At 37.3% G+C, this 25379-nt stretch overlaps 1 protein-coding gene across 1 annotated transcript in view; it reads right to left on the bottom strand.

Moving 5' to 3' along the window:
- HHIP (hedgehog interacting protein) overlaps positions 1-25379 on the bottom strand; it is a gene marked incomplete at both ends in the record, with an annotated part of 68877 nt that overhangs the window by 10238 nt on the left and 33260 nt on the right. Inside the window, 7 exons of the mRNA XM_079534741.1 lie at positions 2065-2146; positions 2689-2819; positions 3473-3596; positions 5597-5718; positions 6597-6740; positions 7746-7919; positions 8362-8513. Coding sequence (XP_079390867.1) covers positions 2065-2146; positions 2689-2819; positions 3473-3596; positions 5597-5718; positions 6597-6740; positions 7746-7919; positions 8362-8513 — 929 coding nt within the window. The remainder of the gene's footprint in view (positions 1-2064; positions 2147-2688; positions 2820-3472; positions 3597-5596; positions 5719-6596; positions 6741-7745; positions 7920-8361; positions 8514-25379) is intronic.

Raw genomic sequence — 25379 nt, 5'->3', positions numbered from 1 at the left:
TACATCCCCTTGCCATAGTCTGTTTAATCTCAAACGCATGCCAATTTACAAAAGTATTTTATAGTTTTCTGGTTACTTTCACCAGTAACCAAACACAGTCTTGACCGTTTTCCATACGTGAAAACAGCCAAACGTGAGTGCAGCAATGGGAGGTCTGGCCTTTCAGGTATGTCAGCTGAAGACCACCCTACTGGAAGAGGTAACGAGAACAAAAAGCCGAGGTCAAACAAGGCAGCCCCATGTAATTAGATACTAATAGTGGATTTAGGGTGTAAAATTCACTTAAAACCATACACCATCAATCTAAACAATCCAATAAGAATAGCAAGTTTTGTTCTAAAAAAATATTTTTAATACCAGAAAGCATAAATAAAACATCCATAATAGCCTTGACTGACAGACTGCAGTAACATCTGCTTCCAAACTAGTGCCATGGATTTGGGTAGCATAATTAAAAAGCAGTGAAACTCAAGTAGTAAGTACATTGTGTGCCCAGTGTCATGAATCTCTTATCAATTTTATGTGTTGTCTTAATAACAGTTTTTTGAGTTTAAATTCCAGCAAAAAAATAAATGAATCTCTCATACAGTCAACATCAAAATAAAAAATGGATGTCTGCCTGTAGGTGATGCTCAAGGGTAAATGTGCTGAAGTAGGTGATGAACTGATAAATGGATAATAATCTAGGTTGTTCTTGTGGGGATGATGAGTTAAAAGTAATCAGTATGACAGACTTCATTTCTGTTGGCCCTTTCATTTTGTGTGTTAATTTTTGATGCTTTGCAGAATGGATGTGGCTTTTCCTGCCGTGGACTTGGCGTCACGGAGCAGCAAGATCCATCACTAAGGAAATGGTTTTTCACCAGTCAGAGTAAGTGCTTGTCACCTTCTCTTATTGCTGCTGGTGCTGCATAGGGGACTAGCTTTTTGCAATCTTTCCTGATTCCCTGGCATTCTTGTTGCTGTAGCTGCTTTGCAAAGTACTTGAAAGTAATCACATCCCAAGAAACTCTGATTTGGTAATTTTCGTGTATTCTAGTTTTTATAGCTGGCAAATTAGACTAAGTAACTGTACCAATTATATTAATTTTGAATCTTATAAATAATTTGGGTGGGATTCATGAGCCTATTGGAAACAGCAGATGAAACGAATGCTGGTGACTTGAGTGTGTTTTTGTCACATCGTCCAGGGATGTAAGTTTTCTTTAATTGGATTCTCTTTTGTGCTCCAAGCCTTTCCAGTGAGATATGGGTGAATGTAGGGACATAGAAGGAACTTGGAAACTAGTAAGCAGTAACAGAATACAGCCACTGAGGACTGGGCCCTCTATATTCTTCTCAGTCTGTAGCGTCTTCTAGACAACAGCAGAGATGTCTGGGAAAGACTGAATTTGTCCCTCAGATCTGGTAGCAAAACTGAAATTGTGAGGAAGTGAAACTGGAACTGTCTGGTTAGTAGCTGGTGAAATTACTGAACTAATTATCTCTGCAGTACCTTTCCAGGATACAGAGCAGATATTGTCAATCAGTACTAACCTTTTGAGCCAGCTCTATTTGTGAACTGTCACAGTGCAGTGGCAGGCAAGGCAGCAGTCGCCTTGGGAGGAATTCTAGTATTCTGCCTTCCATAGGCACTGTATAACCTTTGTAGCACCTACAAGTCCTTTGGCTTCAGAACTACCAGCAGCATCTTTTACTTGTGCTGATCCATATGGTTCCATTTTAAATATGTCTAAACTTCTATGAAAATATCCAAAAAATGTGAATCTTAATTGGGGAAGTTGTCAGCACTTAACATGATGTTAAAGAGTAAAAATCAGAGGCATTTCTACTTCTACTGTTCTGACAGTCACCTTCTATGAGAGCGATTATTTCGGTGAATTTATCCTGCTTGCTGGTCATGTTACATTTGCTTGTAAGAAACCTCTGCTCTAAAAATATTCCTTCTTACTTAATGTGAGTATCGTACAGTGCTGCTACACGGAAAGAAGTACATTTTTATTTTGTTTTTTAAACTGTTGAAGGGGAGAATAATCTTAGGGACTAGTGCAGTGCAGTGCTCACCTTTTTGGATCAATGATCTTGTAGAGTTTTCCATTGTGAGTCTGTGTCATACTTTTACTGTTTGATAATATGTAAATCTCGCCTGTTAAAGAAATCAATACATTAATTAGTTTTCATTTCTTGAGATGTCAAACACTTGTGATCTAGCTACATATACACAATGAGGTTAAAGATATTTTGGAGAAAACACTTCTAGCTGAAATTCACTACAGAATCATTGCTATCTGAAAATTTAAATAATTACATATTTTTTTCATATTGTAGTAATTGGTAAAAAATATATGACGGGGGACTTATGTATTAAAAATGAGGATCCATCTGCTCATGCAGATCTCCTCTGCCCATCTGTAACACTGGAAATAAAAACAAGCATATGACTTGTGTCAGAGAGAGTGACAGAGTTCACAGAATGTGAGAGAAAATAAGAACCTTTGACCCTTTCTCTTAACAGCTCTTCTTACACAGCTGGTAAGGTGTGGATGAAACAGCAGTGTAGACAGCTTTGGCAAAGGGAAGCCAGCCTTCAGATTTCTTCTTTTGGAACGTTTACTATGGTTTCAAATGGTTTAGCTAGCATACTTACAGGACTTACAATTTAAAAACCTTTCTTTTTTTCCTATTTACCTAGTTCATCTTCACCAAATCCCAAGACAGGGCCTGAAAAGAAACCTCTACATGATCCGCTGTTGCCAAGACAGAGGGGTTTCTCTTGCCACTGTTTAGTTGCAGGATTCTGTTGCAGCGTTAAAAAATTTCTGTATTCAAAAACACAAAAGGCAAATTGTTATATTATGTTCTGAGTATTGAATTTTCACTGTCCAGATAAATAAGTAAGCACGTGCAGGAAGTAGCTCCTTAGGTAGATCTATATAATTCATCATCTTATTTCCTGCCTGTTATTTTTCAGATGCCTAAAAAGCGTAGCATTTCCCTTCCTGTCATTCAAACATCACAAGATGAGGTTTTGCTGCACTGTATCTAATCATTTGTGAATGCTGACCTATTTGGCATGGGAAAACTGTACTCTTGCAATTAAAAAGCATTCATTTTGCTCCCTCAATGTTGCCATAAAACCCAGAAAGTTTGCCTTATCAGTTAGATCAGTTTGCCAAACTAGTCCACGATTAACATTTACTTGCACTATAAAGTAAAGGATGAATGTAAAGTGTGAAGTTAGTTTCTTTGTCTGTATATTATTGCAAGGATTAGAAATGTTACTTATGTTACCCTTCATTAGAATGTCGTGCTGCTTGATTCCGAATCTGGAATTTAATCTACATCATCACGCTGCTACTTTGGCAAAGTGACACAGTATAAAAAGTCTTGCTGTTGTTTCATACAGGAAGCTCACAACAAAATATACCTCGTGTATATATTATGTTTAAGGCTGAAATTATAAGAAACTTACCCATTGCGGTCTCCAAATACGTAACTTCCATAGAGCCTTTCAGACTGGCAACCTCGATAGACAAATCCACCGACCAGGGCTCCACTGCTGAATGGTTTGAATTCTAAAAGTGAAGGCTCACTTTCTAAAAAGGAACTACCATAGTGTTAGATCATATGCAGTTTCATGTTTTGATTCACATTTATGAATAGGGCTATTACTTTCAGAATGAAATTAATTCCCTTTAAATGATCCTGAAAATGCAAGATGTATAGCTGGAAATGAAGCATTAGGAAGATCAGAAAATTGCAACGAAAGCTGTTTGTGAAACAGTTAATGAGGAATTTAGGTAGGAGACACTATAATTACCTTCTTCCATGTGCACAGGCCAAGAGAATAAAACTATACCGGGATTAGGTCAGACTTCCATTTAAGTTAATGTGATTACTGCTATTAACTTTTATGTGTCCATACAGTCTACAGAATAGATCTCTTGAACTTCAGAAATACAATTAAACTCCCTTCACTGAAAAGGGGGCTTATGCTTCACCAGAACCCAAGAGCACAAATTCCAGTGATTTTCAGCAGAACTTGTTTTCAAAGCCATTCAGTGGTTTAAGAAACTCTTTCAAATCACATTTGAATATGTTATGTGTGTTGTGTGCCATAAAACAGTAATATTGCTGGATGTAGCTTTTTATGGTAATTTTCTGTGCTGCTATTATAGTTGTAGTGCCTACACTTTTTTCTTTCTTTCTTTCTTTTTTTTTTTACAAAGCTGCAATTTAGTCACATGAGGTAATATCTTGGATAACATTTCAATGTAAATGTGCCTATGCATTCAGATATTGCTTAAGGTAAATGTAGGCTCAAATTGAAATGCCAACTGTGTAATTTTAAATTAAGGCAGAGCTGACAGAACTTTTTGTTTCAGAGGAACTTTGTTTTTAGTTGGAGTGCTCTCTGCAGGTCTTTGAAAAAGGAATTTCCTAGATTGTTCTACAAGAGTAAGAGCTGAAATTCTGTGTTGGACAAAAGGATGATGAGCATTTTTTATTTAAGCAGTTGACCCACAGCCTCATATTAAAATAGGCAAGATGTTGTGGATAGACACAATATTGCTTAGTTTACTCTGCAATAAAGATGCAGTCAAAATTCCATTGGAGCCGTGGTTTACCAAATACTGCTCTTTGGTTTGGCTTTCATAAAATGCACACAGAAAATACATGCAGTAACTGAAGTGGAACAATTGCATTACGCATTGGGACTATGATACTAGTCAGCACAACTGTTTTACTGGGGAGGTGAATAAAACTTGAAAAAGTTCTGTTCCAGGAAATAGGTCGGTTCTTGATGCTTATACACGCTTAAAATTTATCACCTTTACCACCACGAATTAGGAACTGCTGAATGGTTAAACAAGACAGATGATACCTCAGATTAACTCTTCTGGCTCACCTGACCTAGCAAATGATCTTGGTATCAGAGTTAAACATTCAAGTTGTGCGAGGCAATCATACTGATTCAGAGAGCACATAAAACAATCTACAATTTTAAGTTACTAATTGAGTGTGTTTATCCTATTGCAATCTGAACTAATCTTTTATTATGAAGTAGTACCATAGTGCATTTCTCTAAGTAAGTTGTTCATTTTTAGTAACATTTAAACACAGAGCTCAGTCATTTCCCTGTTTGGTTTTAGTCTGTTGTTGTCTTTCTCATTTTTTCCATTATAGGAAGCACATTACATGAGGTTTCCATTCTGTACCTTACAAGGTTATTTGTGAATGACTAATATACATTTTCATCACTTCGTGATATTCCAAAATCTTTTCCTTATAAGCTGTCATTTGCAACTACAATGAGATCTTTGAGTGACTGACAGCTGGCATGTTTCCCAAATCTTATTTGTAGTCACTGTTTTGTCTTTCATCTTTAATCTTCTTGTACTTCAGTTACATCTTCTGTAGGTTACCTGCAATGCAGTCAATGCAGTAAGTTACCTATTATGGCTTTACCATCCTTAATCTTTTGTTTTCTGCTTTCCTTTTATTATTCCATAGTCACAGGAGCCTCCTGTTTCAATTAGCTTTACCCTGGATGCAGCCTCCCACTTTGGTTAGCTTTACCCTGGATGGAACTTACCATAGTCTTTACCCTTTATTATCTGTAAGATTCTTGCAGAAGATCTGTTCTTTCCGTTTGAATCTGAGCAAAGTATAGTTAAATTGATGTTTACATCTGCAGGGTGGTGATCCACAGCACATCTTAAAACAAAAAATAGAAGAAAATCCATGAGATATACAGACTCTTAATGTGTCATTCTCTAACAACAGCATGAAGCATCACATTTTGAAGGATTACTCTTTGTTGCGTCTACTCCTGTGAGGGGCGTTTCGTGAGCCAAAATATCTGAGAGGTGCGTCAGATCTGTACACGAGAGATAATATCTTTCCCGTCCCTGCACCATGGGGAGCAAATCTCTACTTTTACCTAGTGATGGAATGTGCTCTGCTCAGTGTCACTGGAGATGAACACTGCTTTAGCCAAGCTAGGTGAGAAATTTTTGACCGCTTAGAAGTCCAAGAATTTACTCCGTATCTGAACAACTTGAATTTCTCGTTTTTTATCAAACGGTGCCTTTAAATGTCACTTAAGTACTACCCCCACCTAATTTGCTGAATTATGTGTTGTTTAGTTAAAGTGTTGCTTTCCTCCTTGTTGTTGTTTAGATTTCACCAGATGTTCTCAATTTTTTTTCCATGCCTTTTTCTTTCTCGGTCAAGATTCTACTGTTCTAATTTCTCAGATTCCAATCCCAGCCATGTTTTCCCAGCTCTCGGCTTTAAGTTCTCTTGTTTCATAGAAAAAGGAAACATAGAGGAGAAAAAAAACCAAAACATGCCAGTACTTTGTTTCTGTCATTTCGGTCTTGACTTTCAAGAGCTGTACATTCTCTCCATTGCTTTTGTCAATGTACACTTGTTTACAAGTGTGACATATATGTGCACATGGAGAAGTTGCAGTTAAAAAGCTCGTGATTGCCTTTATTATGCAAATTTTTCTAGCAGATTACATACAACGTTTCTGGCTGAAAACAGTACCTGCTCTGGGTTAATTCCATTTGTAATTGTGACATGCTTACCGGCCTGGATTGTGGAGTCCATGTGCAAAAATTTCAGGAGGTTGGTTTGTGCTGTTAAAATGTGGGTTGCTCCGTGGTATGGAATAAGGAACACTGCACAGGTCAGTATTTACATCGAGGCGTAACACAGAACCTGTAAAATCACTGAGAAAGTTGGAGGATAAAATAATTGGTTTTTAAAAGTATTTTGCATGTAATACTTCAACAAGCCAGTAAAAGAAACCACCTACTTTACTTAATAATCACATCTGGTTTGGTTTTACAGCATGGGTGAGTCTTAGGAACTATAGCAGAACTCATCGAGGACCCATTTTGGTTAATATGTCTCACTGTTATGGCTACAGTGTAACTCTTCTGACCACTTTGCTGAGTAGCAACTTAGTAACAAAAACAACTTTCTGTATCACAGCATGTTTCAATCTCTCCCATGTTCTATATTGAGTTAAAATAAAGCACAAGCATTGCTCTCTTGTTAAGCATATCCTCTCTGTAAAGGTCAGGAATACCTGTTATTCCGTGGAGCCAAAGAGGCCTTTGAGTAGAGCAACTCCTTTTAGGTCTATGAAGACTCAAGAGCAGTCTTTCTCTAAATTAAAGCACACTTTGTGCCAACATTTTGCAGCTCTAACATAGGACGGGGCTTTGGGCAACCTTATCTTGTTGAAGATGTCCCTGCTCATGGCAGAGTAACTGCCAACTCAACCAAGTGATTCTATAGCACAGTGACACAGGGTCAAAGCTGTTAGAGAAAACTGGGTAAGCAGAACCAAAGCACTGTTGCTAAATAAATTCTCTAGACATTTTCCTAAGTGATACAGTGTTGTTATTGACTCTGGTATGTGTCTGTTGGAACATGTGCTCAATAAAGCTGATTTGTTTGTAGAATAATAGTCTGGAGAAAAATATGTCTGATTTATGTTTAAATAGAATTAGATATGTTATTGAGGACTCCAATATTTACAGGGTTTGATAGCAAGCACCTACAACGTGCCTCTAAGTACCCAGATTGTTCTGAAAATTAACTGCTTAATTCAGGTGCTGAAAATAGTGAGGTGGTATAATTAAGAAAGCATGAATAGGATTTTTGCTGACAACTGTTAGTCATTTTTGAGTGTGACTCCGAAGTCTATCCATTGGTAGCTTCTGTACCTTAAACCATCCATTTCTTCCATATCGTCGAGAGTAATCATGCCATCTCCAAGGAAAACGTATAAGAAGCCGTCGGGGCCAAACAGAAGTTGCCCTCCTAGATGTTTTCGATGTAGTTCTGCTACTTCTAAAAACACTCTTGCTGTTCTTATATCAACTTGTTGTGGATTTTTCCTGCAGTGCAAAGATATGAAAAGAGTTTTCACAGCTCACTATCATTGGCTTTCATTTTAAAAATAAATGTGAGTCATTCAAATCATACTTTAAGATGAGGATGTTGTAACTTGGCATAAAAATGTCAAACAATAATTTCTGAGAAATTGCAATTTTCCAGCATTCTCAAAAAATTATTTTGCTTCCCATACACAAGTAGGAAATAAATATAATTTAAAAATGACAGAACAAATAAAAAGAAAGAGGCTTAAAATGAATAAATCAGTATACTGACGGGGGTTCCAAAACTACTGTTTGAAATAAATATCAGCAATAAATTTTCTGCAAGCGCCCAAGTATATGCTTTGTAAATCTGGTAGTTCAGTTTAGAAGCAGGGTATACTAAAATGAGGAAGGTTGCTGGTAAATAGAGAATTTGTGAATTTTAGACTTCTACTGATACCTGGATACTGTGTATTCTACCACCCTAAGGATGTGATCATGAGGTCCAATAGCCCACCGTTCTTGGTTGGTGGTATAAGACACATACAGCTTTCCATTTTTCTTGTAATTGGGATGGAATGCAAGGCTTAACAGTCCTCTTTCATCTCCTCCCTGCAGTCAAATGAAAAACACAAAGAATTGTGAAGTTAATTATGTTCTTTATTGTGTTGCAGCTGGAACCCAAAAAAAAGTTTCTTTCTTGTGGATAATCTTTGCCCAAACTCTTTTATTTCTTTCCTGACTACTGCACAAAAAGGATTATAAAACATTTCACTTTGGGGAACTCTTTAAGTTAGAACAAGACAATTGTCTTATGTAGTTATCTATGCACAAGTCTCTTGCACCATTTTTGTGGAGTGATTTGTGTACGTAATCTTTGGGAAGCCATGAAGACAAGTTTAAGTGCTGTGAAGGATTCTTTGCTGGGTTACTAGGTTGCTTGTAATTCGTAGGGGACAAATAAAAAGGTCTATAATCAGCAGTCGGTTCTAATCCAAGTATCCAAAACCTAAAACACAGTGCTTGCTGCCAGCTCCCACTGTCTTGGCAATATGTTTAGAAAACAGTTAAATTGCTTGTGTAATATGTAAACCTTTGTTTTACCCTGGAGGCAGCAACATCAGTTGTCACAACTATGGTGGTCTGTTCATCATAGCTAGTATACTGTAGGTAATAAGCAGCCTCGGTCTCCGTAGAGAGAAACCATAGTTTTTACATGTGGTCCTTCAATGGAAAGGTTTTAGTTATTTTTTAAAATAAAAATAGAAAAAAATCTCCAAACAACTTTCTTTTGTTATTACGTTTGCCACGAAGATTAGTACAGTTATATGTTAAACATCAAATCCATGTAATGCACTGTGACAATGCAAAAACACTGTGTATTTAAATAGAAGGCAATTTTCTCCTCTGGCTTCTAAAAAAGCATGTAATGTTACTACGACTAACATTTTAGTTGTATAAATTAAGAATAAAACTTTAACTTCATTTGTTTCTCCAGAGGTAGTTCTGAGAAGTAAAGCTGATGCATAGAAATAAACAGAATATTTAATTAGCAGTTCAAATTCAGTTCAGAGATGTGGTTATTCAGAAGCTGATAGTTGTTTTGGAATTTCACTCGGGGTTTGTCAGCCTTTCAAAACCAGTGGTTCTGTTGTAGATTCAAGCACCATGGCTGTACTCAGAAGCAGACAACATTTTGCAACTCTACCACAACCATGATAAGTAATTTTAAGTTAGGACAGAGAATGAAGCTTTTTAAATGTATTTGCAGTTCGGAGTGATGGAAGAGCCTGTCTTCCTAAGGAAAGATGTCTCACAAAAGCCCTAATTGGGAAAGTGCACAGTTTAACTTGTTTTAATTTGATACAATTGCCATCCTTCCTTTTTAATCACAACAACCAAAGAGAAACCTGATTCAGAAATGGAGACGTAAATAGGTCAAGTTATTTCCATAGAAAACGATTTGTGCAATGAAATTTGAATCCTCCTAATTTAGAGACAGACAAAACTTGCTAATTTGTTTGCTTGAAAAAATTTAGATTTGGGGGTTATCCAACAGGATAGATTTGATAGTCTTGTTGGAGCCTATCAGATGCTGTCACTGTGGACGAAGGGACTGGTAATCTAGCTCTTTCTCCTTTACAAGCCAAAAATAATTCTGCAGCTGAGTCTGAACTGATTGTAGGTGTTATTGTATGAGTTTCTGAGAGTTTTGACCAAACTGCTCTGATGAATTCTGTAGTAAATAGAGGCAAATCAGTCGCTTTGGGAACAGTAAGGCATATTGCAAAGATTCCTAATGAGTGAATCTATCTGCTGTGCCCAGACAAAGACATTCCTATTGTATCTCCTGAGAGTGGAGTGCAACTCATTTAAGGGCCCAGGAATGTCAATGATTCGCACTAGGCCTGCCATTCAAGGTGAGTTATTGGAAGTATTAGTTAGAGAAGATCATTCTGTTACTATGCTGAAGATTTTATTTAGCACTCAATGAGCAGTCTCAGCATGAAAGTGAAGTTGTTGAAATAGCAAACAGGTGAAAATTGAATTAAGAGCTTTTAATGAAGTACCCATGAAGTAAGAACTTGACAAATGATTGAAACACAGGACTTCTGAGGTACTACGTACAGCAAGTTGCATTCATAGGATCAGGCCAGTATTAATTAATTGTTATTTAATTAATTGCAGTTTTTTTATTTAATTAATTGCAGTTATTCTACTTGGCTGCAATGTATTACTTACTTTGTATCTGCAGTGCATCTATTATTTCCTGAAAAATCATGCTGCTTTCTGTTTTTCTAAGTAAGCCAATTCCACTGTACTCTAAAAAGTCAATTTACTCTTGCGTTGATCAGAAGGTTGGAAAGATACTGAAATCAGTGCAGCAGCGATCCATTAGATGACACAGTCAGTTAAAAATTTAGTTGAGTTTTTCCATACTTATGCTTTCTGAGTTTGGAAAACCATTGTTCATGTGTACTTTCGGCTTTATCACTGGAAATAATAGGCTTGCCTATCATTTCCAATGAAATCACTGAAGTTTTGGCCTCTTATCTTCTTGGCATTTTTTTCTTTTCAAATTTCCCCTTAGATGAAGCCAGCACCATCTAGCTGTGTACCACATACTAGCTTAGATTGTTCTGCACAACACTGTTTAAAGGAATAATCTTTAAGAGTTGCCAGTTGTGCAAAGAAGGTGAGAAGAACGAGACAAACCTTATTCCATTGGATATCTGCTCAGGACAAGGAATGATGATTGGCTGCACTGAGGATTAATTATCTGAACATGCTGTGGACTAGGGCCAATGTACAATCTCTATCGTACCTAAACCTGGAAGCTCACACTTCAGATGTCCGCCCATGCAGCTTTTCAGCTTGTACACTCTTCAATTCATGGTAATTGCACATTTTGCATGAATGCTACATTTCTTTCAGCACTGATTTTCTTTAAGGCCAGATTTTAAATTTCAACTAAAGAGTTACGTGAAATAAAAAAGCTTACCTTTAAAAAACAGTTTGTTCTAAGTTAGGACGGCAATTATTTTTATCAGAATTACATTATCATAAGTTATTACAAAGCTGGGTAAAGATTAATTGCATGCCTTTCACTTTAAATGTTTCTTTTCATTTTCAAATGGTTGCTTAGATAAATTATGTTTGCTCTAAAAGAATATTTTACTAGGAATCAGTGGTATTATGTACCAGTGTTGTATGTTATACGTAGGTCACTCCGAAAGTAATGCTGCCTGTTTATTTCTGTGGAAACTACGACAGATACAAGGAACGCAGCAACACACTGTTTGACGCAGCAACATTGCAGTCACCAAACCCTCTTTTCCAGCATAGCCACTGCCATGAGCTATGCGTTTTGGCCACCAGTGAACAGGAGCCTGCGTGCTGCTGCACTTGTAAACATCTGCACCAGCGGAGGTGACCCTCTGTCACTGTCGCCTCTGCTGAAGTGCACCACGCACCGCCTCGCTGTGCTCGCGTCCACTGTCTGGTCTCCAGAAATGTTCAGCAAGTATCAGTGATGTCAGTGGCTGCCATTTTATCCACAAGGAGCAATTCAGTGACACACCTTTGCTACGTACCCACTTCCACGTCAGACGCGTTTTGTCAGAGTGCCCCTCTGCTGCCCTCTGTCCCGCAGCAACAACATGGAGCGGAATGTTGGCGGCACGGGTCAACCTCTGCTGCCGTTCCACCAACATCCATCTCTGACATCGCGTCCAACATAAGGAAAACGGAGGCATTAGTTTCAGAGCAGCCCTCATACTTACATACAGAAACACGTACAGCAGTTATTTTTCAGAGGCGCTGCCATTTCATGATACCAATATATCTATTATTTCCTTTAGTGCATTGAGCGTTACGTGGGAATACTTAACTAATATCACTAACGCTAAGCAGTTCCTTTAAAGTGAATCCTATTTTAAGCATGATCCTGAATTAAGTAACCCCATTAATAATTCCTTTTAGTACGCAAAACCCGACCTATCAATTTATTTTCAATACTCTCTGTGGCCTCACAGGAAACATCGGTAGAAGATTCAGAGTTTTCCTTTAAAACTGATTTCAGAAGTCACTCACTCATTAATATTTCTGGTATTTTTACTTAAGAGCTTTTTTGTTTGGACAATCCCACTTTTATTTTAGCTCTGATTAACAACTTTAAAAAAAAAAAAAAAGGATTTGTAGTACCTTTTAGAAAGTGCTTAAAATGTATATATCACAGTTGTGATTTGTGATGTAAAATATTAACTGTAATGTCTTAATATCATTTCGTGTCATTTACTATTATAAGACCAATACATGGTAACTTGACTGCTTTTACCTTCTTTCCTATGTAGAAAATACCATAACTTGTGTGCATTACCGTATGTTTGATATTAAGGAGTTTTATTTATTAAGGGCTTTGGGAAGAGGTCACTGAATATCTTATCAGACAGTACCATATGAACTCTTCAAATAGAAATTTCTGATTAGGAGATCCTGACAGAACCTCTGCTTATTTGAACCTTCTTTGATGGGATCTTACTGTAGGGCAGAAGATCAATGTTAAGTGTTTTTCTGAGAGGCAAGTGTTGCTTAAATGACATGTTTTGGAAATTTGGCTCCAACACAGGATGGAAATTTGACAACAGCAGAAGTAAAAACCAGGAAAAGGTCTGCTGTCTGCTGCAAGGGCACACCTTCTTTGTTTTCCACAGCTGTATCAACTATTTTAAGAAGCACAAGGAGGAGTTCCCTCTGACAGGTGAAAGGGGACAAGGAGAAGAGCAGAAACTGATTGGGCTGTAGGTATGGTATAGAAATGGAACTTCCATAGACCTCTTGGGTGTTGAAAACTTGACTGCTTTGCTATCTGAACATCTGTGGGGCCTGAGGCCTCTGGCAAGGGAAGAATTTGTAACATAAGACATTTACCTTAGGGAAAAATAATTACACTGATGTAATGGTTGAGTATAGTGTATATGCTGGACCCTATCTCCAAAGCATTTCCTTTTTCCTGTTGTGCTGCAAGCGTGTTTTTTTCCCCCCCCCACTCATTTATAATGGGCTTTGCAGTTATCTAAAGTTTGCGTATATATGTATATATATTTCTATGGGTATTTTTACTGAATTAACCAAAAATTTACATTCATATGTAAACAGGAAAAGTATGTGCAGGGCAATACTCCTGCTTAAGCACAAATCCTACTGAAGTTAGAGCTGGTTTTTGTTCAGTTACTTTCAGGACAGGATTTGGCTGAAAAACACTGATGGCCAAAGTGCACCTTTCATAAAAAATGCTTCATTTGTCTGCAGTGACATTAAAATGATCCTTTTTTTTTTTTTTTTTTTTTTTTTTTTTTTCTCTAAGGAAAACTGAACTCTGCAATAAAATATTGAAGTCCCACTTCTTTAGAGCTCAGCAGGTCTGAAAATAAGACCTATCAAAACAAAGTAAGATAATAATATGTAAGAACAGTTCTGCGTGGATTTTGAGTGAGGCTTTTCTGAAAGTGTGGAAAAGTACATATTTGCAGGAATTATGCATACTGTTACATTATGCAGGATAGTTTTTTTCAGCAAAAGAAGAACTCTGGAGTGGCCACGACTTGAACAGAAGTAAGTAAAAGCGGCTTAAGATCTAAAGGTAGCACTGGAACTTAGAACTTAATTCCTATTTTCTTCTTAATTCTGTGGCAGCAGCAATAAAATTTTGGCACGACCTTGATCCACAGTCCTTTGAAGAAGCCAGCCACTAAATGCAAGACCTTTCATTTCTAGTTTTAGTCCTCCATGCTTATTTTTTTAATTCCTCAACTCCAGATTTTGCTGTACTGCTGGGCAAGTCTTTAATTTAATCCAAATGAAAATCCCCATCTCCTGATAACACAATTCTTTCTTCCCATTCTCCTAAAGAATATGCGAAAGTTCTAAATGCAGATACTATCCAACACAAACCCGCAGCTTGCCTCCTTCACAGTCTTCTAGGAAGACAAGAATTCTGCTTTGACAGCTCTCCCAATTGTTGGTTAGAAGCAGCTAAAAGCTTTGAGGCTGCCAAAAGCCAGCCAATAATTGAGAGGTTTTGGGCAGAGTGACATATGACTGTGAGTGTGTTTGCAAGGAGGTGGCCGTGAGCCCATGTGAGGTCTGCATCTGGACTGGGAAACTTTATGTACTGTACTACTTTAGGAGAATTGGAATAACAGAAGACAGTGGAAATCAGTCCCGGAAGAGGGAGATTCAAATAAAGACCAGATGATTATTGCATTCAGTAAGGCTGGCTCAAGAAGGTGTGAATTACACACTTTCCTGCACCGCAGAGGCCTCTTGAGCTGTAAGCAGCATTCATCCTCTGGGAACACAGGTGGTGATTCCACCTATGTCCCCAGCTGGATTTATTTTCAAGGAAGCTTTACATTCCACCAGCAATTCAGTGAGTGGTTCACCAGTGGAGGCCACTAAGGGAAGGTAAAAAGTAAGAATAGTTCTTGTGATTTCCCTGGCATTCCTCCATTTTCTGGCCATTATTTATTTATTTATTTTGCAAGTCTCATGTCCTATACTTTTCTTCTTCAATATGCTTCCTCTGTCAGCTTTTTAGCTTCATTGGTTTGAGGCCTATTGTGTTGTAGAACCAGCCTTCTAGGAAAGTGATAAAGCTCCCTTCAAGTGGACAAGAGTGCGGTAAGTGTTAAGAAATTCACTGACCATGAACATCTGTCACTAGCGGGGAGAATAGACTTGATGACGTCTGTGTTTTTTCTCCTTTCTTCTGTGTCTTCTAGGTTTTACCCACCTTTCATGTCACTACTGTTGGTAAAGGCAGTTTTTACCACTCATTTTCAGTGGGTAGTTCAATCAAATGGGTTCAGAAAACAGAACTACATTACATTAACTTTCACAAATATATGACACAGTGGCAAGTGATGAATAATCTGTTTTTCATTCACCAAAGCTGTGACTTCCTCTTTCAATCAAGAGTGATGTTATCTTTTTTTTTTTTTTTTTTTTTTTTTTTTCTCCTTAGGCCCTATTTTAATACCATCAAACATTATTTTTCCCTGGACATGAGGAACACAAATTAATTTTAGTGAATTACTGTTCTACCACCACTCTTATTTGACCAAGATGCTCTCAGACTGCTATTTGAGTTTTCTCATGTTCTCATGTCTGACTACGTATCTACAACTTAACTGTATTTTTCAGTAGCGTATTTCATAAAAGCTTTCTTTTTGTTTAAAACACAGGGTCTAATGACAGAGAATTGCCAAAAAACCTCAAAAACTATAATTCAAGAGGGAAGATGCTTTTAGATGGCATGACATTTCAGCAAATCAATGCTGTTTTTATCGTTGCTAAAGAAGATAGATATATGCCATGAAATAAAATCTTCGTGTGGTGTGAAGAACACCTTGGGTTGCTAAAGTAAGCCTAGAGAGTATCCACAAAAAAGCCTGCAGCACTTCAACATAAGTTGCAAGACTTCTTGTGCTGAGGGAGAGATAAAGGATGTATGGTGACACATAGCAAATTTGACAGTGCTTATGTAAAATGAACCAACCTACAACAAATTCTATACTCTGATAATTGAAAACAAATTCATGCTGTTTTACCGAGACCACTTTATATGGAAATTTAGGGATATAATTCAGAACAGAATAACAGTAATTATCATACCCTCTGCATTAAATTAAAACCAGAAATGTTGATCTGTCTAATTGTAGGCATTAAAAATAACTAGTTGCAAAAAAGAGAGATGCAAATGCAAAGATGCCCTGATGGCATTACTCTGTGTTGCAAACAGTTCTGCTTTTCTCCTTTGGCTCTTGGTAGTGAACTGTACTTTTTCAAATTGCAACGGGAATGTTGCACTCATATGAGATCCGTATTTAAATACTGTGGGTCAGCAGTAGAAAGCATCAAACCACACCCATATTTGAAGTTGGACTGGATGATCTTAGAATTCTTTTCCAGCCTTGGTGATTCTATGATTCTGTATTGAAAAGCTGCAAATATCTTTGCTGTTGCACGTATGCTAATGGGTATTAAAACTTGCTCAGAGATTGCTAGAAGTAAGTTGTTAGCAGTCTGCATCTTGCCGAAGAAAAAAAGAGAAGAGGGGAAGAAAAGCACATCTTGAGGAATGCACTATTGCTAGACTGTAACGTAGGACTAGAAGCACTTCTTTTCATCTGCCCCATTGTGTTTTTTTCACAAAGCTTTACTATAGCAGTCACTCATGTTTGTAACATAACCTCAAATTAACAACCGGTCCTTATGAGTTGATTTAAGAGAAGAGTGGCTTTCTGTGGCTTATCAAACTGATATTAATTTTCACTGTAAAACATAAAGGTATCGAAGGTTATCTCTTCAGCAGATTTCTGCCTTTACGCTCTGAAACTATGTTTAAATAAATTATGAGATGCGAGAGCTGCTTCAAAATTGTGCCTCCCATTTTATTATCTTGGTGGTTTGACAGTAGAGGTTGAACCTTCACACCAGTGTTTCATGAGTGACTTCTGAAATCAATTTTAAAGGAAAACTCTGAATCTTCTACCGATGTTTCCTGTGAAGCCACAGAGAGTATTGAAAATAAATTGATAGGTCTGGTTTTGCGTACTAAAAGGAATTATTAATGAGGTTACTTAATTCAGGATCATGCTTAAAATAGGATTCACTTTAAAGGAACTGCTTAGCGTTAGTGATATTAGTTAAGTATTCCCACGTAACGCTCAATGCACTAAAGGAAATAATAGATATATTGGTATCATGAAATGGCAGCGCCTCTGAAAAATAACTGCTGTACGTGTTTCTGTATGTAAGTATGAGGGCTGCTCTGAAACTAATGCCTCCGTTTTCCTTATGTTGGACGCGATGTCAGAGATGGATGTTGGTGGAACGGCAGCAGAGGTTGACCCGTGCCGCCAACATTCCGCTCCATGTTGTTGCTGCGGGACAGAGGGCAGCAGAGGGGCACTCTGACAAAACGCGTCTGACGTGGAAGTGGGTACGTAGCAAAGGTGTGTCACTGAATTGCTCCTTGTGGATAAAATGGCAGCCACTGACATCACTGATACTTGCTGAACATTTCTGGAGACCAGACAGTGGACGCGAGCACAGCGAGGCGGTGCGTGGTGCACTTCAGCAGAGGCGACAGTGACAGAGGGTCACCTCCGCTGGTGCAGATGTTTACAAGTGCAGCAGCACGCAGGCTCCTGTTCACTGGTGGCCAAAACGCATAGCTCATGGCAGTGGCTATGCTGGAAAAGAGGGTTTGGTGACTGCAAAGTTGCTGCGTCAAACAGTGTGTTGCTGCGTTCCTTGTATCTGTCGTAGTTTCCACAGAAATAAACAGGCAGCATTACTTTCAGAGTGACCCATGTATTTTCTGCAAGACATTTTAAAATTCTTTGACCTTCTTATTTTTAGAAACTGAAAAATAGAATGATGTGAAGGGTTTTTAGTAGGGAAACGTGACAGAATTTGAAAGAGAAAAATTTAGGGGTTTTAAAAGCTTGGCCCAGAGACAAAAGCACATGGAAGGTTAAATGTAATTTTTGCTTATCATACACCTATCCTTTTGTCTGGGGTTCTCTTAAGGCAGAGCCACCAGTAGTGTGAGGCTTTTCTGTTGTTACAAAAATGGGAACATCACCTTAGTTGGCAAAGAATGTGCGTGCAAATTCTATAGATAAACGAAATGCTATTCTGTTCCCTAACATCTGAAGAACTTTTGGACTGCTGAAATCTGAATGCATGAAAAAGCACATTTCAGCCTATATTTAGCATCAGCATTCAGCATAGTTTTGGTAATGATGTGTCATATCTTCTAAGCAAGTGCTGGTTGCATATGTTACTGGTTTTCTGAGTAGATGATTACACAAAACATAATGTGAAAAACCAGAATCTGTGTTCTTAGAAACTCTAAGTATTCTTCAACATTTTACGGTAAGACATACAACAGATCTACTGTATGTATGAAGACTGGAGAACTATATAATGTCTATTTATTTCACTTTTGAAATTGTTTATACCTGTGTTCTTTGTTCATTCCATTGTTTCAAACAGTGAACAATCTCATGTTTCTGGCACAAATGCAAACAGAGAAGAAATGCAGAAGTCCAGCATCTGCAACTGAGTCTTAAGCTTCCACGTGGAAGTACATTTTAAGAGTATTTGTTGCCTGAAATCAAACTGTTGGACATTTAAGGACTTCACTTGTTGGAGCCTCAATAGAAAGCCAGACGAAAAGCAAACCAAACAAAAAAAGTGATATTACTGCATCTTTTTTCAAACAGGTACATCATGTTTTATACCAGGGTCAAAAAGTTACTTAAGTGAAAGCACCTTTGTATTTCTGAAAAAGCACTGAATGGAGCTGCAAGGAAAAAAAATGTTTGATTTCTTTGGTACTGTCTGAGCATATTTCTCATTGGTATTTTGCCAAACCTACTGGCCTAGCAGTACCTCAGGAGCCGTGCTGCCAGGCAGAGGGCAGAAAGGCTATCTGTCACACATCTTGCCTGAATTGTTGCTGTTGAGCAACAAGTTGGGCTTTAAATACTGACTCAAATAATCAAATAATTTGAGTTCTTTCAGTAAGTCTTAGAAATACCTGTAGTTTGCCAGCTACATGAAAACAAGAAGTAAATAAATCCAGAGCAATCCAAATCTTTTCACTAACGTTTTGTGAGCACCAGAGGAAGCTAAAATAATCAAGTAATTTTGTGAATCACTCATATAGATCTTGTCTGTACCTCTCAACTAACGTTGTGAAAAAATATTAATAATTTGAAGCTAGACATGAATATTTTTGTGAAGTGTGCCAAATGGAAAAACCAGGGTGGTGGAGGATATACGGTTTGCTCTTCATGACTAAAATCTGTACATGAGAGGAGAATGATGGCAATCCACAGCCGTGTTGACAATTCAGACATACAGGAAATACCCTTGTAGGAAACTAATACCATCTGGGTTTGGCCCAAGATGTGTGAATGAGAAATATGTTTCTTGTTGAGAATGCGAAGATAGTTTTGGACATTGCAGAAAAGGAATGCGTTAAGCATGCACAGTTATAAAAATGAAATAGGGTGAGGCATTGCATGCATATGGAATAATTAGAGGAATATGTCTGTGTGCGTCAATAGCTGATGCAGACATAGAACTTCAGAATTCAGTTGTCCTAAGACAACCAGTAAATTATCATGAAAAATGTTTTCATTATAAGTGCCCAGGAGCCTTCTGAGCAAGAGTTGTATTTGAAAATGCTGGTTTGTCTAAGCCACGGTGTTCCCTGATAGAAAGGGAGATTTGCTTGTGACACATTATACATTAGGGGGAAAAAATAAAATAGCTTTGAGATTGTTGAAACATCCAGTTCTGATATTTGTAAAACTGGGAATTTGGATAATTTTGTTGGGTTGTTTTCAGTTTAGAAATTAGTTTTAGCTAAAAGAATGTCAACACTGAAATGGAATATTTCATTTGGCCCATCCTGAGAACCTTTCAGTTCACACTTGGTGAGAGTATGTTTTCAAAATCTCAGAATATTCTCACTCCTCTCTATCCTGTACTTGCATTAACTGTCTGAGATTTTAGTGTCTGTTCTTGGCATAGGAAAGCGCTCTGGTTTCTAATGAAGCCATTGCCAGCATTCTGAGGTTCCTGAGACTCACTGCCTGCGGGATGGATTTTTGCCTCTCCCTTGACACCCTCATCTACTTGTGAAAGCCCCAGCAATGCTGATTTTTCAGTTATTTGTGTGGCTAATGAATGTTGTGCATGGACAGGAAAAAGTTCCAGATTCTTTTTGATGCACATTTGACTTCTTCTCCAGACTGGCTTGTAGCAATATCATCCTTTCTCTAAGTCCAGCCTCTAAATGCTCTTTTTAAAGAACATTATTTGAAAGATAAAAGGTTTTCATGTCTTTCATGTCTGTCAAGATCCTGGATTAACCCTGTTCCAGACTCAAAGGCACATATTATACAGATTCCCTGTTCCTTAACTGAGCCATGCTCATACAATGATAGCAAACTGTTATTGTTACTTGGGTCTTCATTTGTTTTTCATCAGATTTTTGACATACCTGAACAGAATTATTCTTATCACTGATGAACACTGCTGTAGACATTCATCTAAGATGTATTAATTGTTTCAGTGCTCACCAAGAAGGCACAATGCAAAAAAAGAAGGAAAATTGAATTGGCCAGTTTGAATATTTTATTTTCCATCAATTCTTAATATGTACTGGCCCTGTGCAGCACCTAAGATCTCCAGACAGTATGATCAAAGTTTATAAATTAAAATGGTGCTAATATAGTAATGATGTACCATTGCATATCTTTGGCTGATGATTATGGTCACGTTGGCACAGGCCACCTAAAGAAGCAAGCAAACTAGAGGCATGAACAGCAGCCCATTGCAGAGTCTATCAACAGCTGCAAGTTCAAGCAGATGGATGGGGCTGAGTTCAGTGCCTACCAGCTGTGAATACAAGCCTCATTCGTAAATCCATTCCTTGTTCTTTGGAAATGTATCATTAGTACCTCTGAAGCTGAAGCTTCATTATAGAATTGTGTTGTATTAGTTCAAACTTTGCTAGGCTGTACACAAAGCATTGCTTTCATTTGCATCTACTGTGGGACATGTGCACGTCTGCCTCTCAGGTGAGAACTTATGTCTGTGCAAGGCTTGACTTTTCCGAGTTGTTTACGCTTATACACACACTCAGTACATACATATATAAACATGCACTTGCATCCAGCATTTAGGTGAACACAGAGCTGCTTGTCCCTATATTCTAAATTCTTGTCAAATAGGAGTCTTTCTTGTAGTCCCGAAAGGGGAACACGAACAGATGAAAACACATGCTTGATTTGCACATTGTAAGACTGAAGTAAACTGTGTTAGAACTACTCAAAGGCACTTATTTTATTACATAATAGAATTTGTTAACATTCTTATGCCTATTCTATTCTTTAACATTCTTATTCATTTCCAATGTTGGGGAGAAAGGGGTTTGAAAGATATGCATTTCATGCATGTGCTGGTGTTTTTAAATAACCCATTAAATTATGGTTGTACGATGTATTTTAAATATTTACATTTCTGAGTGGGATTTAATTTTTATTCTGCCAAGCGCTGTAAATTCCTGTTTTCCTGAGGATTTTGGTGGAGGTGGAAAACCACTAATAATTTCTTCCTCTTGTTCATAGGACTTACATAGGACTTGTGTATTTGAAATTGAAGCAGACTATTTCTGTGGAGGCTGATAACGCAGTTCAGTCTCCTTTGGAGTAGGAAAGAGTAAATTTCCTCTATATAATGGAAATGATAATTACCCTAATACAAAATTTTATTTCGTAAGGCCCAAACTCAGCAAGGTTTTAGGCACGTGCATGAACTCTGCAGACTTTTTTTCTAGTGCTGGATACTCTGTGGCAGCTGATTCTTTAGAGTTTACGTGACTTTTGATGTCAGTAAATGAGATCTGACACAATGGTGATGAGGGATCTTAATGATAAAAAAATGCTTCTGATTGAGAGGGAAAAATGACTGGACAAAATTGAGATTTTTCTCTTAATCAATCTGATCCTGTGATTTCATAAAGATTTCTTTATGGTCTGTAGCTAATGTGGTGGTTATGCAGCTAAAGGCATTATCTTCACATCATTATAATGAAACATAACACTGGTATCCCTGACTTTATTAGCCAGGCTTCATTGGTATCTGACGTTATATATTTCCTATTATAAATCTAAATAAGAACTTACACTGACCCGCATTAGACCAAACATTAAACAATTTACTAAGATTACAACTTTGAAAAGGAACTTAAGAAAAAAAAAAAAAAAAGACTTTTAGACCACCAAGAAACAACCATAAATTTAAGGAAATATGAGGTTTCCACCATGTGACTTCCCCTGCAGAGTTATGCAACAGACTGCTGTTACTTAAAGGTCATACACAAAAAAATTATAGTACATTTTTTAAAGAGATTTATAGTGTTTCTATTTATACAACTTATACATCAACAATTTAAAGGCATAGTATACTAAAGTAACAAATTAAAGTCTAATCCCTTTGAATCCTTGATAAAATAGAATGCTCTAATATAAGTCAAATATAAAAGGTTTAAAAAACATATCTGTATTAATTGATGTGATATGTGTGATGTAATGATTAGCTGTTTATCATCTATTACAGATAATTTATTCATTTTTATCCTGAGAATCATTTGCCAGTGGAGTTCATTAGGGCAGCATTCTTTGTTGCACACATTCCTTACACAGTGGTAACTCTTTAGAAGAGCTCTGCAAATCAATCTCAGAACTGACTGACTTTCAGTATTGTAATGAATTATGCCATTGACGCTATCTCTTGTTTCAGGATGTCTTTGAGCTCAAATGCATATAATTTACCTAACTTGTTTCTGGGCTCCCTGGGGGCAGAAATTTGTAGTGCTGTGTAGAGGTACCACCCCTTAGTTATTTGCCGAGCTTTACTCCCTTTGCTCTGAAATGAAGTTGCACCAGCTACAGAATCGCTCAGCCAACTTAAGGCAAAAGAGAACACCGAGAGGGAACAATTTCTTAAATTACAACAGCTGCTATACCAGTTGTGTTTGATCTCAGCCATCACAGTCATATTCTCAACCTTAGACGTCGTAAATACTATTTCCCGTGAAAACAAGTTTTCTTAGATACACAAAGGTCCCCGTATATGCAAGCCCTATTAACATGCTCGGTCATAAGCACTTTGATAAACCATTTCCTCTGAGGTCAGCTGTGAGTACGTTGCTGAATGGGACATTAGTTTTGGTATACTAATAAGGCTATGGAATGAAGACAGATACCGTCATCGAGATTTGTCTCTACCTGGTATTATGGCCTAATCTTGTCCTTTGTAAAGTACTCAAGAATGCAGTTCAGATGGCAGGAAGTTCATAAAATCGGGGGGTGGAATTCTTCACAGGAGATGGTCTTTGTGTTACTGAGCTGCCCACTAGACTTTATTTATGGAGTCCCCAACGACTTTAATCGTTATGTACTGACGTTCATTGATGACTCTGATAATATTTCTGTAGGGATGCCCTTCGTTTGGGCTAGGAAAATGATGTTCCTTACATTGCTGTGCCAGATAACGTTCTGTAGGGTCTCCATGACTACTGCTGTCTCCAGCTTTGAAGATCATTTAAAATACCTACACAGCCCTTTGGAGCAAGAGCTGATAAAGTAGTTGTTGCCAAGTGATCCTCAGCAAAATAACCCAGTAGTCCTTAGAATTCTGCATTCTGTTTTCTTTCTGCATTCTTGCTGGAAAATAGACTTATACTGGTTTTGTGCATTTTGTGTGTCTCTAAAGCTCTGGCATCCTGTGATTTGCCTTTGCTGACTGAAGGAACAGATTGCTATTCCTAGGCTGGTCATCACCCCTTCATCAGCATAATTCATTTCCATAGTAAGAGATTGTTGTTGAAAAATTTGGCTACAACTATGTCAGCAGAGTTTATAGGTTCATGGGCCAACCTAAGCAGCAATTAATTTAGACAAAGATGTGGTCATTTCCTATCTTTTATGAGCATTAAATAACACAAATTCTTTTCTTTTGGACAAAAAAAAAAAAAAAAGTCAAATGACTAGAATAAGAGCTGAGAGCATCAATGGGATTTTAAAATATTAATATCTGTTACAAATAAGAAAATCTCAAAGTGTTAGAAAAGAGTAACAGGTACAGTATTTTAAAAGCTGGATTTTTTGTTTGTGTTGTTTCTTAAATATATATATAACTGTAAATCCAGAGTTTCTGGGAGAAAACACTAATAAAAATTAGTCATCATTATGATGTCATTCTCATAATTTCCCTTGAAGTAAACTAGCAAGTACAAATAATATTTGTAATGTCTGACATCATCTATGTTGCTTTCCATTGCTCAAACTTGGAGTTAAATTTAGTGATGTTTCCCATTTGTTAAAAAGAACACCTTCTGGGCAGAATGGATTCCATTAGGAATTTTTTTTTTTCTGAAGTTAGGCCATCTTTGTGAGTTGTTTGAAAAAACAAAAATAACAATACCACACCAGGAATGATAGGAGTACAGCAGTCGCAATTTGTCAAAAATGTAATCACCTGTAACAACCACAGTTTCAGTTCTGTTTTGAAAGAGTCTGAGTGCTCACATGTGAAGGGAAAAAAAAAAATAAAAAGAAAGAATGCTTTTCAGTTATGTTCTCTTTAAAAAGAAAGAAGTGCCATAATTGTTTTAGACAGGGAACATCTTTGCCTTCTATATGATGTATGTCTATTTATCGTAGTTTGACCTACAAAGCCTTATAATCACGTAGACTATAAAAAGTGTTTCAGAATAGCCATGGACTCATGTTTTGTTGCTTTTGCATTGAGATGTTAAGATGCTAAGCATTAAAGGACATTTATAAAAATGACTCTTTGGTTTAAGGGTTTAATTTTAAAGCTAAGGTTAATTTTTAAGCTAAAAAGTGCTTAGGAATCACAGAAAGAGCGATCAGTATTTCCTGAATAGTCTCAAGCTGACCACAAACACTAACTCACAACTGCAAATCTTAGCCTTATATTTACCTTAGTTAGAATACTATCTATTTAATGTAATTTGTCCATATAGAATGGCCAGCCACTGCCTTACGTACTATTTTTTTAAATTCTCCTCTCATTCTTAAGTTTTCCACAGTTTTTAAAGTGGTAATTTCATTTCATCATTGCTCCCTATTAGTGACAGGAGTTAGGTCAGTACCACAATATTACTGCAATTCCATGCAGTAGTGAATGCTAGTACCATATGTAGATGGTAGCAAAGTTATATTTCACATAAAACTAGTCTTGCTTCATTTGTGGAATGCACAGTCTTGCTACTTCTATCTCTTGCCCACTGTGTCCTTTCCTAGATGAAGGCCAAGGAGAGGAGCAAAGAAGGAGGAGAAAAGGTGGTGAGACATGACTCCC

The sequence above is a fragment of the Tetrao urogallus genome (genome assembly GCF_951394365.1).
Source record: "Tetrao urogallus genome assembly, chromosome: 4".
Classification (NCBI taxonomy): domain Eukaryota; kingdom Metazoa; phylum Chordata; class Aves; order Galliformes; family Phasianidae; genus Tetrao; species Tetrao urogallus.
Note: the sequence above shows the minus strand (reverse complement) of the source record. Positions and strands in the feature narration are given on the sequence as shown.